The sequence below is a fragment of the Ostrinia furnacalis genome, unplaced genomic scaffold (assembly GCF_004193835.3).
Source record: "Ostrinia furnacalis isolate ACB-3 unplaced genomic scaffold, ASM419383v2 OfSCF1452, whole genome shotgun sequence".
Classification (NCBI taxonomy): Eukaryota; Metazoa; Arthropoda; class Insecta; order Lepidoptera; family Crambidae; genus Ostrinia; species Ostrinia furnacalis.
In genome coordinates, this window is record NW_021131691.1 from 495,882 (window position 1) to 513,502 (window position 17,621).

A 17,621-nucleotide genomic window follows, 5' to 3' on the forward strand; every position below is an offset into this window, starting at 1 on the left:
AATGGTAATTTTTGTACATAGAAACGAAGATCTTAAATTAGATGCCATTTACATGAATACTAACCTAGTTTATTCTCAAACTAGCGCGAGCGGCCACCCGCGACTTCGTACGCATAGATCCCGTTTTACCTCCTTACGGGTGGAGTTTCGTAAAATCCTTTCTTAGCGGATGCCTACGTCATAACATCTACCTGCATGCCAAATTTCAGCCCGATCCGTCCCGTGGTTTGGGCTGTGCGTTGATAGATCACTAGGTCAGTCAGTCAATCAGTCAGTCACCTTTGAGTTATACATATGTATATTTAGAATATGCAGACTTAGACCAAATGGTAGGACAGTATAGTATAGCGCATAACTCAGTTAATGCCTCACGTATGGGAGCGGCAAGGTGTTTTTGTTGACGTCAACGTCAAAGAGACTTTAAAAATGCTTCGATTGAAATGATCTGTCATGTATGAAGGTGTTTTTGTTGACGTCAATGTCAAAGAGACTTTAAATGTGCTTCGATTGAAATGATCTGTCATGTATGAAGGTGTTTTTGTTGACGTCAACGTCAAAGAGACTTTAAATGTGCTTCGATTGATATGATCTGTCATGTATGAAGGTGTTTTTGCTGACGTCAACGTCAACGAGACTTCAAATGTGCTTCGATTGATATGATCTGCCATGTATGAAGGTGTTTTTGTTGACGTCAACGTCAAAGAGACTTTAAATGTGCTTCGATTGATATGATCTGTCATGTATGAAGGTGTTTTTGCTGACGTCAACGTCAACGAGACTTCAAAATTAAATGTGCTTCGATTGGTATGCTCTGTCATGTCATAATATGCAAATGCCACCCCTTCCATGCCGCGCCCATACTTACCTCAGGCACTGACTGAGTTAAGCGGAGTATAGCGGAGTTGCAGGTTCAAGTCCATGTAATTGTGAATTGTATAACCAATAAGGTGTCGCTAAAGCACACAGTTACAAGCGTAAAGTTACAGTACATTTACTTATATCAGAAGTTTTTGCGAACCATCTGTGCGCAACAATTTTGCTCCAAACTTCAAAGAGAGCATGTTAACAGCTGGGTTCACCGTAGATGTACGTTACTTTTGTGCTGTACATGTTGTTGATGAACATACAACATATTCGCTGACGTATTTCGCTTGAACTAACGACCTTAAAAAACGGGAGGAGACCGTGCTTTTTAGCGATCTTTGGGGAAGCCCCAAGACTAGAAAAATACTGCAACTAAATTAAAATTACGAGTATGGTGACAATGACTTTAGGAGAAAATATTAAAATTTTAATAACTTGACAAAATTAATTACTTTGCTAGCAAACGAAGGGTGGGTTCGATTCCCACCTTTGGCAATTCGATTTGTTAATGCTAAAAAATCTATGTACCTACGTGCATAATATTTTCTTTTTTTGAAGGGACGCGCGCTGGTAGCTTGAGGAGCTTTTCCAGCTTCACCGGGCAGAGTGGCGAGTACAGAAGGTACTCTAGCCGTTTGGCGATCGTCGGTGCGCGTGCCGACGAGGCCGTAATAAAATTAAGTGTGACGATAAGTTATACGATTTTTCTTTTCTGGATCAGCGACATTCGTGAAAGAAAACACCTAATCACAGGCACAGGCAGGGCACCTTATCTTACTTGCTAGATCTTCTAAAACATTCTTTAAAACGTGTGAATTATACAGAATAAATAAGATTGTTAAAGTAATCAACACATACTCCGAGGGAGGCGTAGCTTATCTCCGTGAAAAGAGAATTTATCTTGTAATGTATTTGTTACGGTTAATGTGATAAATTGAAAATTATTAACAATAACCGGTTATTATGAATAATTACCGACAGTCGCGGTAAAAGTGATAAATTAATCACATTTAACAGTGATTATGTAATAATTCAACCTTAGTACTAACAAATTTCATAAAAGAGAACAACATCTTGTGTACGTGCTTGTGTACAGCCAAACTTTTGAACGTTTTGATATCATTAATATAATTTGGCATAATGAGTATGGAATGTTTCTTGCATAATATTACTTTTCCATGATGCCTATAACATAATGTTTTGATTTAAAGTGAAAAATAGGTTAAGGTGCGGCGGGGGTGGTCCTTGGGCCACCCCTAAGCCGCCTATTTAGTTTTATAAACACATAAATGACCTCATATTAATCACATTTGCCAAATCATGCGGTAATTATTCATAATAACCGGCGATTATTCATAATTTTCACATTTATCACTTTGACCGTAACATATTCATTCATTAGGTCATTCCACCCGTCTGGAGATCCAGATAATACCTAAGCTCCTGCATCCACCTAATCTCTAGACGCCATTTTTCGACGAAATGGAAAGTAACCGTCCCCGGTTCAAATAAATTTTATTAAAGCAACCCTGCGAGTGAAAGATAGGTAAGTTATTTATACGTAAATTTATATTGAAAATTCGGATCTCAATCACTTTTTGTTATTTGAATAAATCCTGAAATACTGAGTTTGAAGTTTTATCTCCAATTAGGTAACTTGAAAATTTTAGTGTCAAATTACACCAACTTTATAGAACATTGTGCTTTGAAGCATAAATAAGTATCCTAAGTTTATAAAAGTTTGAATAGTCAAATAGATTGTTTTGACAACCTATGTTAAAATTAAAAAATAAATGAAAAACACTATATACTCAAGAGTCTTTACTAAATCAAATTACATAAGAAGATAACGTTTTATATTCATGGATTCATTGTTTTTTATATATCAAATACACGAGTATCACGAATTAATAAACCACAAAAGTTAAATTAAGGAATCTGGAGCGAAACGTCTATATTACGACAGTGAAATGGCAACCCTAAGTCATTATTTTTGTAACATGAAACAATCATGAACTCCGAAGAAACGTTTCAAAATGTGTAATGTATTAGCAAGAACAAAATAAATAACATTAACATTATTTTATTTCTTTCAGTTTTAGACACTGAAATAACTTTTATTCATAAATATTCTAAACAAAATGTTTTATAAGAATTTTGCCAAATGAATAGAGATGAAAATAAAATTTCAATTTACAAAAAGCGCGAAAAAATACAGACCAAAATAATATACACTGACAAAACCACAGAGCAAGAAATAAATAAACAAACACAAACAAGTGCAAAAAATATTGTATTAAATATTTATATCTAAACGAAAGATTTCACATTAATTCGTTCACATGTTAGTAAATGCCATAACGAAACTCGTTTCATTCAAAGTGATCAAATTGAAAAAGTCGCTAGTTGAAACTTGGGCCGTTTTTCAAGCCAAAATTAATGTCAGACTAAACTTGTCAGATTTGATAAGGGTGTGTTCACATTTACAACTTCGACGGCGATTTACAGCACAATGCAAGCCATTATGAATTTAGTTCCAATGAGAAGTTGAGAGCGAATGGAAATTTTCCGCTTCGCCGATTGTCAAGTTTTTCAAGAAAGAAATGAAAATTTTGTATTAATGGAACCTAGGTATGAACCAAAATTTCTCAGAGTGAGTTGTCAAAATATTTGAGTAGGAATTTGAACAACAAATGCCCAATTTCGCCATCAATCCCTAATTTTTAAGAGATCCCATGGTATCACATAACAGGAAATTTGTTTTAAAAGGGGTTACTTAAAAATTAGGGATTGATGGTGAAAACGGCATTGCCAGTAACCTGCAGATGACTGGGAACAGACTTTTAACCAATTGAACCCGGAATTCATGGCCATTCATTGCGCGAAACATTAAATATCACCCATTTTAGATGCCAGAACGTGTTTGATGTGCGTTCATTTACCTAGTCACTACTTAGCCTAGGCGCAGACCACCAACTTTTAGTTGGCCGATAGTTGGGCCCGATTCTAATTAGTATGAAAAATCGGCCGATATCAAATCGGTTTAATGTGCGCACTTCCATACATGCCCATACTGATTAATTGCCAGACTATCTGCCGACAAAAATCGGTGGTCTGCGTGAATACTAAAACCTAGTTACAGCGAGCCACTGTAACTAGGTTTTAGTATGTAATGAATAGTGCCTATGTTCAAAGTTCATATTACATTTTGCTGACGTCAGCAGTGGGCACAGACCCTAAGGGTCTTTTTACTGACGTCACTGAGATAAAACAGTTAATACTCACTCGGATTCACGGCGTGCCCTTCATCAACCGTGTGCAGAGATAAGTGGAGCAGCAGGATGAGCGTTGTTGACGTCTGCAAAAAATGTACCGTTAAATGCGGGGTAATGAAGGTGGATTTATGTGATTTAAAATTATATACGGTTGGACTTTTTTACGGTTAACATTTTAAAGTACGAGTTTTGACCTAGACTACGTACGCTTGGTTCACGAGTTTTGCCCCGGTTAGGATAGGTATTTATATTATTTTTCTGTTCTTCAGTCTTAGTAGCATTTAAGTATAGTGTTCAGTTTAAAATACATATTTGAGGCTAAAAAGTATTCGTTTTCTATTACAAATTGTGGCCAAAAAACTGACCAAGTCTATATTGCCATTGAAATAAATGAAATAGAGTTGATCAGTAAGGTTCATCATTATCATAATCGTCAAAATTAAGTCGGGAATCTTTTTGTAACAAATACGTAAATTAAACATTAAAATTAAATCATTAATTTAATTTTGTAAACATTAAACGTGGTCAAACATTATTTTGTATGTGAGTTGAATTTTCCGACTTTGAAATTTTGAATTCTCGAAAACCGGATTATCATATCTATTATCTTTTCCTTGAAAACTCAAATGCTTAAAGCGCTTCGTGGAAATACTTTACAGCTCACTGACTCGAATGACGAAAGCCTAGTTATAAGGTGAAAGTAATTTGAAATTCTAAGTTTCGTTGAATATTTCTAAATGTATTATGTTTTAGTCATCGATCGCCTAAAGGCTTTTTTATTTAAGTGAAGATTTCATTACCACAGTAAAGAACCTATTGCGTGTTATACGAGTTTTATAAAATAATCAAAATAAGTTTCAAATTCAGGATCATTTAAGCTTTCATATGTCAAGTCATATATATGTTACAGGAAATGTATGAATTCTAGGAATTGTATACTATTCCTAGGAAATGTTTACAATTCCGAAGCTATTTAGGAAATGTATAAAATATTGCTTCAGAAATTTTTTATACGCACATATCCTAGGACATGTATACTTTTCCTAGGAATTTTATAGAATTCCAATATTGTATTAGGAAATGTATAAAACTAAGCGGCACAAGCGCGGTCGTGTGATCGGGTGCCCCTCAGTACGCCTAAAATTTCATTTAGCCAAACCACATTGGCCGATAGGTGCTTTTAACTCACAACTATTATTGTTTAGCCTGAAAGTTGTTTTCGCACTATTATACTTTTGCCGAAAAAAATATTTGCCTATTAGCATACCTTTCTTTCGGCATCGCGCATATTATTACGCTGAAGTATTGGAAAACCCTAATTTTAACACCTCTTTTATTGAACTATTATTGGCATGAAGGTTTTAGTACTCCTGTAGCTGGATAACAAAGTCTCGGTTAGGTTAGGTTAGACTTGCGACCTTACACATACACAACTGCCGCGGCGCGGTAGCGCCATTTAAGTTTCGGAGAAAAAAAAAGAAATCTTAATTACATTTCCGATTGCTGTTTAGGAAATGTGTCTAATATAATTTACATCACACATTTCCGGGTGATTTTAGGACTTATACACAATTCCTAGGAATTGTATACAATGACGGATTTCATACATTTCCTGTAACATATACACTGAAAAAAATGTTTGGTTACTGCTTACACAACGAAAGTGACCACCGAACTAAGTGATAACTATAACCAAACTAAGTCTAGCTCATTACAGAATTATTTGTTTAATTTACACAACATTTTGTTCCTCATAACCAAAGTGTTCGGTGGTCACTTTTGTTGTGTAAGCAGTAACCAAACATTTTTTCAGTGTAGTCACTTCAGGGCTTCATTTAGTGGGAAAAATTATTTGGTTATAAAAAAAGATTTTTTCTTTTTTACAACTGTAACAAAAATAGGTTACGATTATTTTATCTTTTACGTGCTTAAAATCTAGTATGTGTTCCATGCCGTTATTAAATCCAGTGTTAGCACTGCGAACGCCATACTAAACCGTGCCGCATTGAAGCATTATACCATACTCTGTCTTCATTCCGCCTACCCTGGTACAGTGAGCATCATAAATTTGTTAAAAATCTATACTAATATTATAAATGCGAAAGTAACTCTGTCTGTCTGTCTGTCTCGCTTTCACGCCTAAACCAAGGAACCGATTTTGATGAAATTTGGCATAGAGATAGTTTGAGTCCCGAGAAAGGACATAAGATAGTTTTATCCCGGTTTTTGAAACAGGGACGCGCGCAATAAAGTTTTTCTGTGACAGAAAAAATTCCACGCGGGCGAAGCCGCGGGGAAAGCTAGTAAATAATAAAATAATAAATATCCTTGGATATTACACAACGCTTAAAAATTATGAGTACTTACCTACCCAAAGGTACCAGTTTTTCAGAAGTACTAAAGAAATCTACGTTATTGTAGAGCCTCTGGTAGAAGATCTAAGATCCTGATTTCTAGGACCTTGCATTTTTGAGACAATGAACATCACATTTTAAAATAATATTTTTTTATCTTGCGGTTTAGATTTGACTTATTTAGCGTATCATATCGAGAACTAAATAAAGCCAATACTTATTATTTTAATCAATATAGGAAGATACGTTTTATTCAGACTTCATCACATTACGGCAAAATTACCATAATAAGGCTTACGAAAAAGCCAAGATTCGAATACACACAGTCCGACCTACTCAATATAATGCATTTTTTATGCGTAATAAGGCAGGTATTTGATGGCAATCGTGAGATGGAGTCAAAGATGTTACATATCTGCCACGTAAGTGCCTATTCACTCTCGCCTTGAAAATGGTTTTATTAAACTTTTCCGCAACATAAATTTCTGCTGTTGACTGTACACGCATAAAACAGTGCGTTATTTGCGTACGCCGTACAACATGTACGTATTACGATACAAATTTTCCACAATCTGTTATCTATGTCGGCAGAAGCCATGTCGGAGGGAATTTACCTTAACCACATAGTCTGATTGTGGGGTTATATTCTCAAATAAGTTTGAATACTGGCTCTGTTTTTCTCTCTCATTCGTGTATAAGAAAAAAAGAGATGGGAAGAAGAGCTGAACTTAACTAAACATGTTTCGGAATAGACGCTTTTCGGTAAGAAAATATATTTTGAATTGTTGCAACTTTGACTGTAGTAAGTTGAAACGCTGAGTGAAGTGACATGTTGTAGCGCTGCTATTCAGCTTTTTCCAAGTGCAAGGTTGAATGCATGTAAATGCACTTCAGAGATTGCCATTGTAATCATAATACTGCTATAACTTGTATAACATTATTTCACTTGTTTTAACTTTAAAGAGGTAGGTAGTAAGTGAATTGCGATTGTTGTCTCCGAAAACGGGCCTTACGCTTTCTGAGTACGCTACAAAAATAAAACAATTATTGACAAAGATAAACACAGGTATAAGCACAATACGCGCTTACCTGTATTTGCAAAATCAAAAATATTTATTCAGTTTAGACCACAAGTGGCACTTATGAACGTCAAAATGTAGTAACAAATAAATAAGAAAAGGTAGCCTGTTATGCAATTTATTAAATTATGAAACGCAAAATCTAAATAAAAATTGACAAAAGTTTTTATGACAATATTTTTTTATTATTGAACCAAATCACTGGGTGGCAATATCCTTCAAATTTTTGCACCAAACTTCGGATATGGCTCATCTGCGTATGGATTAAAATAATCAACAATATACGCGTAATACAGGGTGTTTAGAGAATGTAGGCATTAAATGTCTCTTGCTAAGACACGTTGAAGGCTCCGTGATGAAATGGAAGGATTCGCGTTACATAATTTGGGATAACGCCGTGTCGTAATCCAGAATCTCAATTCGCATCTTACATCGGTTTATATTAAGACTATAATAATATTAGGCCTGTTGAAATTAATATTAACAACTGATGTTTTACACACACTGTATCTGTTTTCAGCCCGAGCAAAGTTTACTCTTTAGGCTCCTGACAATGGATATACCAACTGTTTTTTTTTCAGGCTGAGTCTTACCATCTTACTTTAACTTTGTCAAACGTCAAAAATCTTTTGAACTCCATACAAAAAGCACCGGTTATCAAATTGGACGTAATTTCTAGAAAGAGAAATATTGCTTTATTATCAAGTCCCAAAGCCCATTGCTTTGCAAGATCAAAGTTAAAAAGTAATTTTAATTAATGTGAAAATTTAAGCTGGTTTTTTATTTTTGAACTTTGATTTAATAAACTTTAGCAGCAACATCAAATATTTGGCGATAGTACCTAACAAAGTTTTTAATATTCTCGTCAGTTTTTAATCTAAACTGATCTAAGTATAGACAAAATATTAAATTTTAGTAACGATAATATTTCTAAAACTGTAATAAACTTCCACCTTTATCGTCTGTGTATAAATAAAAAGATTCTTATTTTTCTTTGCCGTAATTACATGCGTCGTTAGGTTTATAAAAGCAAAGTTTCTAAAGAAAGTATCCAGCGAAGAACGTGTTGGAAATATAAAGGAGTTCGTAATTTCCGTACTTCAGATGACGAAGCGAGAATGCTATTTTCAAGCGATAGTTAATGGTGAAATTTTTCAGTGGCTTGTTTTCTTTTATGGTTTGTTGTTTAGATAATAAATAACGGGCTAACGTTAGCTCGATAGTTATTGTACAGTACAAGACGTATAAAAATCACATTAATAACGCGATAGGTCAATATAAATAAGTGCCTGTTAGAATAATGCAACACGACAGCTTTCGAACAAAAAACGCAAATTACGTTGCATTATTAACTAAGTGCAACAGGTAAAAATGATTTTAAAAGCATAAACTTGAAAACTAACTACACTTTTTTGAAAAATATCTAAATGCGTTATTGTGAGTTTTGGGTCAAATACTACTTGGACAAAAATATGTCGTGTAAGGCCCAGAACACACGGTGAAACGCAATTGCAACGAAACTGCAACTTCTAGTTAATTTTGAGTTTTGAAACCGGTTTCAAACTGGTCGCGTCATGTGTGGTCTCAACGGAATCTATGGCAGAAACTTAGATGCAACTCAAAAGTAACTAGATGTTGAAGTTTCGTTGCAATTGCGTTTCACCGTGTGTTCTGGGCCTAAGAGTCCCGTTACTCTCAGTTTTAAATCACTATCAGTGTCAGCCTTTAGAATTCCAGATAGACATAAATAGCCTCTCCCATTCAACATGCATTTTGATATTAACATTGTGTGAAGCCGCTTCCCATAACCTTCATAATTATCAGTCCATCGACCTAGAAGTAGATACACTATTGCTATTTTAGCACCAAATTTTGTTTATGTCTAATATCTAGCTTTTTCAAAAGAATATCTAGATTGTTCTATCTAAACTTGATCAAATATAATTAATCTTTACACATCAAAGGTGTTTAGTAAATAATAGGCTAGAAATAGATTAATCAATTCCCCAGACTAAGAGGCATTTGCTAGTATAATTTTGTGTATAATGTATGGTAATCTCTCCTCAAACATCACAGATCAAAATGGCTGGAACTTTGGATACATCGTTATGTAAAATGAGAGGTTTAACATGATTTATGATGACGTTTTGCATAAATATCGAAATCTGTTACAAGGACATAAAATCTGGCGTTGATTGAAATCTGCTGACGAAAAACGCAACTTGGGCGTCTTAAGTTTTCTTTTCGTTGAGATTTTAATTTTTATGTCAAAACAAGTTTTTGAACGCGGCGTCACCCACTGAAACACTGTCACAGGAAGACTTTATTACGCGTAAATACTAAATACCTCTTTCAAAAAACGATTTTTAACTAAATTGGTACAGTATACAGGGTGGAAATGATAAGTGATCCCACTCGATTACTTATTTCTAAACTATACAAGAGCTCTATCAAACGGTATCAATAATAGTTACAGAATAAACTGGATCTATACGAAAATTTAATGAATGCACACACAGACTTAAAAATCGTGCCAATCAGTACCTCACACGCTTATAATTTTCAAATAAATTCAACGGGGAAATTGAGCCAATATTTTCTCAGCTGTTTCAAGTCTATAATGAGATTATTCGGCTTTATACGAGTAGTTCGCGTTTATACGGCTTCTTGTGAGTGTGCCAGTAATACATTATGCGAGGTTTTGCTAGTAGTTTCTTGAAATAATAAACATTTCATGAATGTTCTAAGATTTATGTTGTCTAAACGCCGAATACTAAACTTAGATTTATTTATTAGTACCTTATTAATAGTGACTACAAATCCTACTTTAGTAGACTTACGTGGGGTCACATTTATTTTCCTTCTATTTTATTCTTCGAGTAAGTACCTTAATCGGGTATCTAGTTTCTCTTTTCATACTTACTGATGATTTATAATTTTTCCATAAGTAGAACTATTGGCAGGACCATCGAAAATTCACTGTAATTCTTCTAATGCTCTAGCTAGACAAAATAGTGGGATAACAGGAATGTTTTAACTTTTGTCATTTGCTATTAAAATAAAGTTTCTTCGATAGCCAGTTCTTACGTTTTAGCGTTTGTTATATTTTAAACTGTCTAACAAGGCCTATCAGTATGAATACTAGGCATGCATGCAAAGGTAAATCAAACAAGATATTGGGCGTCACAAATCCCGTCCCGGGACAGCTGTCCCAGTGCACACATCTGTGACGGATGGGCTCTAGTACGTGGTTGAGATAACGAATATACAAGCGCGTGGAATAACTGAGTTTGTTGGCATCTGGACTTAAACTTTGTGAAAGAAAATTTGGATTAAATCCAACATGAAAAAAGGAGTTTCATGCAGGTTGTAAATATCGCAAACAAGTTTGCGGAACATGGTTCAGTACTTAGTACTACTACTAATGTGACACCCTGCTTAAACAAACTAAATTCAAAGTATGGCATATAAAACAATAGTTTAAAAACTTCAAATATTGTAGGTAATAAACTAGCGGCAGTCCGCTACTTCGTACGCGTAGATCCCGTTTCGCCCCCTTAGGGGTGGAGTTTCGCAAAATCCCGTCTTAGTGAGCACCTACGTTCTAAAAGGAACTCCTATGCAAAATTTGAGACTGATAGCACTTATTTATTATTATGGATATTCGCAAAGTAGTTTTACAATCATATACTTTATTTCGATGATTTACCACGAGTAAATCTAATAAATCCAATCCGCGAAACATTTAAAAAAAATCAGGAACTTGTTAACTTTCTGCAACACGAATATGCAAAGATAAATCTTTGGAATCGTACCTCCTCTCGTATGCCGCAATAAATATTTAAAGTTAGATAAAACTTGCGGAGGAATTTTATTCGTGGATTTTACCAACTTGGGTTTCCCATGTAGAATTACATAAATTAAAACTAGGTTTACGGGTTCCTCAAAATATGAGCAGAGCTAGACTTTTTCTCGGTATTTTGGTTTGAAACGATAAGTCTAGACTAGTCTATTATGCAATGAAACGTAAACAAATATTTTGAGATACGTAAATGTACAAGTCTCAAGCCACTTTCATCTTTTTCTAGCTATTATCTATTTTTCCTCTCCGAAAAACATGTTTAATGCAGTCAACTACGAACGAAACGAAGCAGTAGGTTGATGTAGAGAGATGGCGCAGAACAGACCGAAGCGAAGTGGGTCAATTTCCCAAACACATTTTTTGAGCGGCGTAGCTGAAAATCATATGTTTTTTATGACATAGAACTTTGATTTTTTTTTTACACGAAAATATACAGAGGTTCCATTTTGAGGACAACATTATTAATGAGTATTTTCTTTTACAAATTCGACAAAAAATAATTGAACTAAGCGTTTCTAATTTTGGTGCAGTGTCCACATCCTTAATTTCTTACAATATGTATTTTTTTAGCTGAAGATCAAAACAGAACTTAGGGAAAAAGTATATTTTTGGATTATACAATCTATCTATTATCTAAGATTACCAAATTAAGCAAGTTTCCCAAATAACTGTGATTAAGTCACGTCCTTAAGTTTTGTCCGCGAAAAATTTATGATTTTGGTGTCAATAATGAAATAGCTCGTCAGTTTCTTTAAAGATCAAACAGGATTTAAACACTCCCATCATTCGTTAGGTTTAGTACCGCCCCCGCGAGCAGTGACGGCAGACGGGTGCAAGACCTCTGCGTCTTCCCGCCAAAAACGTAAATGTGTTGTTTTTTTNATTTTGCTAGGAAGATTATTTACACTTGGATTGTGATTAAGACTATAATTTTCCATTACAAAATGGAAAATTATAGTCTTAATCACATTAAACATAGGTACTGTCCCTCTTCAGTGACAATAACAAGGACTAATCAACTAAAAAGCATGAAAAAAAATAATTTTAACAAAAAAATTTAAACCGACGCCAACAATCACTTAAAAGTAGAAAATAAGTACGTCGTTATTTATTTATTAGGACAATATACCATGATTAATATTTTTGGAGTCGGTGCTGGTAAATTTAAAACCATTTCTTGAGCTTGGCACTAAGATATGACCGATGACAGCATATTTTCTAATTTTGGTGCTTTAATATAAATTTTGGTGTTCTCTTAATTTTGGTGTAAGGAAAATCTAAAAAACTACTGGACAAAATTTTATGTCTTAATCATTTTAGAAACAGTATAAGTTTCCAATAAATTTGATCTATAATTAAAGAATAAAAATACACAAATAACAATTTCCACCAAAATTAGGCAAAAATATGCACTTGTTGAAATTCACCCAAGTAGAGATTCTTATCATCGGAGGCCAAGACTCAATTATTTGATTGCTGCGCCGTGTTATTTGGTAGGTATATCACCGTTAGTACACCCAGATGATGATGATGATGATGATTGTCTTGGTCGTATCAGTAATCTTCAAAATATATTTTATTTAATCATACAAAAGCAACTAAATCCTTTGGCTGAATTGCACCAACTTGCTTTAACCGCAACTATAACAATAACCGCTGTTTTTTTATGGATTTTGACAAATTTTTAACGTTTGTTAAAGTTAAAGTAAGATGGTGTAATTCAGCTTTAAAGTGTTAAGTATATTCTTACTCTTAGTTATAAATTCTTCTCGTGTAGAAAAGCCTTTCTTTCTCACTTTTCCCTTTTTTGGTTCCCCTAGGGTACGCAGGATATATTTTCTGCTTTCAAATCCCAAGGGCTTACGGTTTAGTCTCTATCAGCACTCAGTTAGTAACTGTTTTTAGGCGAAAAATAGTTTTTTTCATACATTACAATCATTTTTAAGTTACACAGTTAACAAAATATCAATTTACCATGTGTATGTAGTCAATGTAGTTTATTATTCTTTTTGTATTCATAAATAGCCTTTTTTAAAATTTCTCCACCTTCTTTCCTTTTTTTGCAAACAAAACTGTCCACTCCGTAGATTGTAATGAACTTCTTTCCTAGACTCGTAAGACCTAAAGTGTGCCTTCCAAATTTTTTTATGGATTTCAAACAAACGTGTTACAAAAATTGACTCAGATATCAGAGTTAATGTACAGTCAGCATCAAATATTAATTTGTAACACCCAAAGAACACAGGGTGTGTCCAATTTTAATAAAGACGTGTTGCAAACTTTTTGGCTACTTTGAGTGAACTACATATTTGACGTGACTGTACAGTGTACACTGTACTATGTATAAGATTAACATTGTTTTGTGGGGTGGGGTTATAAAGAATACTTCACAAACGCAATATTTCAGTAATACTGATTCCAATTCAATGCCAATACCCAGCTATTAAATCCTTCATTCATTTTCCAGCTTCGGGAAGATTTTAAACGAATTCCAAAGAGTGTCGAAATGGGACGGATTCTTTTTCCAATCCCTTGAAAGCCGATTAGGGCTCCAATGCACTACAGTCTCCATTCTGAGTTGCAGGATGGGTTCAGAAATTGCCCACTGTTTGATATGGAGGCTTATACCTACATCAAAGATAAAATATGTATAAGTAGGTACTACCTGATCGTCAATGTTAAAAATTTCAAAGCAAATTAGTCTCATAAAAAATTTTGCTCTTAGAGATCTTTTACATGTCTCATTTTTCTTTTAAGACGAACACAAAAAGAAACTAACTTATAGAATACTTAATGTCTATTTACATTTAAACTTGCATATAAAGGCACAAGTTTGTTGCAAGGTTTCTTCGCGTGTTAATAAAAAGTCATCGGTGCATTGAGCACTTAAGTTAACTACAGATAATACTAGTGATGAATGAGTTGAAGGATTAGGTATAGTAAAGCTAATGACAACATACAAAGTCAGGAATTTTGGTTCGTTCGTTTCAGCCGAAAGACGTCCACTGCTGGACACAGGCCTCCCCCAAGGATTTCCACAAAGACCGGTCCTGCGCCGCTCGCATCCAGGCACCTCCCGCGACCTTCACCAGATCGTCGGTCCACCTAGTGGGAGGCCTGCCCACGCTACGTCTTCTGGCTCGTGGTCGCCACTCAAGAACTTTCCTGCCCCAGCGGCCATCAGCTCTTAGAGCTATGGGCCCCGCTCCTTGCCACTTTATTTTAGCGATTCACGAATTTTGGTAGATAATTATTATTATTGTGTACTTTATGTAGGTTTCAACGTGGTAAGTACGTGGTCTCTTACTAGAGCATAGTCCTTCATTAGCATAGACAATAACCCCAGCAAACAATAATCTCCTCATTAATGAAGTTATTGAACCAAATAATTTGTCTAAGTGTACTTATTTACCAAGATATTATATTTGCTGTGTTAATCATAACAAGATTTAATAAACCTATACCGAAGCTTTGAACTTCTTATTAGAACGTTAATTAAATCTTAAATCCTATGAACTCTTATTGAAAATCTTGATACGTAGTCATTCAAACGCTTCAATTTTCTCATATATGTACGTACAAGTTATCTAAGAAGTTAGGTATATCCTTGAGTAATATGAACCTTATTTGGTCTTAATAAGGTTGGGGTGAATTATGTGAGATTCTCTTTGCAAGCCTGTGCACATATTAGTATAAGAGGATTACGTGTGTTGGCGGCACGCTTCGGGTGCCGTGATACGATTCTTACGGTTTCCGTATTCTACATTCAATACGTTTTGAAACTTTTTGAGTATGAAATTAAGGCGTGAGATGATTGGAAGTGTATTCTCTTTTTCTCGTATCGGCGGATTTAACAATGTTTTTGATGTCTTGAACAAATTGTGCAAAAATATAAATAAAAAGCTAATACTTTTTTTTAATTCATATCAAGGCAGGTATTTGACCGCAAACGCACCTGGTGTTAAATGAGATACAGTCGACATCACATCAAGTTATACATTTTTGTAGCAAAATAGCCTGTGTAACAACGAGATAAGATGCTACTATGTTTAGGTTGATATGCACTAAGTCCTACATTAAGTTCAGTTAAAGTTTTTTTGCATAAAAATCTACGATTATAAACACATCTTCCTTACAATATGAAATGTCATCTGTATTAGATCCTAACCTTATAGAAACACTTCTAAACACATTAGAAAAACGCATTATTTTGTAATAGCCATTTTCAGTTCAATTGCCCAACTGGAAACAACATAAAATATTCCATGACTGATAAAAACTTCGCCCAAACACACCAAAGGTTTCCCATGAATATTATCGCATCAATACAACATTCTTTCCCATTCCCAGGTTCCACTACTTCCAAAGACCCCGATAACAGGCACGGAAAATATCACTGTTTTTTCGCAGTAAATAAAAAGTTTCGTATCGAAAATACAAACAGCGCTCCCTGATTTACAGACACCGAGATGATAGTCCGGGAGGACGGAGAACCAAAACGACGATCTTTTACAAAAATTTACAAAAACCGTCTGAATCCTTCGTGACAGAACAATATGCCATTTAATATTATTCATTACATATTATTTTATTGAGATAAAAATTAAATGTCCTTGTTTTTTTAAATATTGGGCTTTTACTTTGTGCCTGAAGTTGAAAAGTTAGGTACGGAATGACTTTTCGGAAAATTCTAATTGTTCCTACGTTTATTTAAAATATTGATTAAAGATAATGTTTATGTGACCATAACACTAAAATAAACATACTTACTGTCTAATCTTGTTCAACCATTTAATATCAATTTTGGAAAACTGTTGTTTCTTCAACGCTGATTCGCTTCTCTACTCGCCCGACCTAACACGGAACTCGTCCGATATATCAAGACGTAATGGAAATTTTCCTGATCAAAGTGGTTGCAAACCCTTAAAATGTTGCCAATTTGTTCCTTTCACTCAATTTAGCAATACAAGCGAGTGTGTACAGATAATTTATGATTCAATGAATCAATTTTGATGAATTTTCACTCATGATTTTAACATGATATTATAGATTGATTCACCTGAAGAGTTCAAAAGGATTCAAAGGGATAAAAGGAATGAATGACAAAATTATAGATGCTTTCATCGAATGCCAATATTTCTGAAATAAATTTAATTTTGTGTGTTTTTAGTATGAACTTCCTAAATAAGAATTTATGACGCTCTGTGCTTTATTTTATGCCATTTTCAGGTAAAATTCACAAGACATACGAGTATTATTCTGGACATGAAAAACTAAGATTAACTTATACTTATGCAGGTGCATTCGTGTTTTATATCCACTTTACCCGTTAACGGTCTAACTGAGCTAAACATAAAGAATTCCGACATTAAACACGGCTGCTGGAGAATGTTAGCTCTGCACAAACGTTATACTTGAACGAAATTCAAGAGTTGTTAGAGAAAATACGAGTATTATGGCAAATATGACTTAAAATCCGCTGAACTAAGCAGAAAAAAATATAATTTTGTTTACTGGTTTAATTGTAATAAAATTTCAAAAGTAACTTTAACCCTATTTGAAACTATTTTTAATTACATACTGCATGGTAGAAAACTCTTATAGACAAAATACTTATAGATATTGTATTCCTATGTTTGTGTGTTGCCAATTACATAGTAGAAAATCTACATCATCTAAAATAGAAAGACACGGGACATGACGCGACATTTATGAATGAGTTACATTATGTACTCACGGTTTGTTATACATGTATATTTGGTTTATTTAGTGTGGTTTGGAAATTCAAACTGGGTTGAATTTCAGTAATTCTAATTAAAACGTATCGCACAGGTACATAATTCGTCAAACTTTTAATAATTACCTCGGATCGAGTTAAATAGGGAAACAGGGAGGTGGGGAAACGGGGAAACTGGGAAACGTGATTTCCCCGATCTTGCCAAAGTTACAAACTCCCACATCTTTAATTGTTTAATTTGATTCGCGGAATCCGGAGAATCCTAATATTGTGCGTGCCATGCGTTGCTTTGACTTTAATAATTGATTGGATGTCTAGTGTGATTCGCATTCGTTTGGGAAATCATAAAGTTTTCGTTGCTAAGTACGATAAGGGAGGAAATAGATAGGCTTCTTATACCGTGGGGGTTGAAACAATTGAAGTCACAATCCCGATGTGAGACAATATGCA

The 17,621-nt window shown here is 34.4% G+C and overlaps 1 protein-coding gene across 1 annotated transcript in view; it reads right to left on the reverse strand.

Moving 5' to 3' along the window:
- LOC114352785 (suppressor of lurcher protein 1) overlaps positions 1 to 17,621 on the reverse strand; it is a 92,364-nt gene that overhangs the window by 54,815 nt on the left and 19,928 nt on the right. The window contains exon 3 of the mRNA XM_028304510.1: positions 4,150 to 4,222. Within this exon, the coding sequence (XP_028160311.1) occupies positions 4,150 to 4,222 (73 nt within the window). The remainder of the gene's footprint in view (positions 1 to 4,149; positions 4,223 to 17,621) is intronic.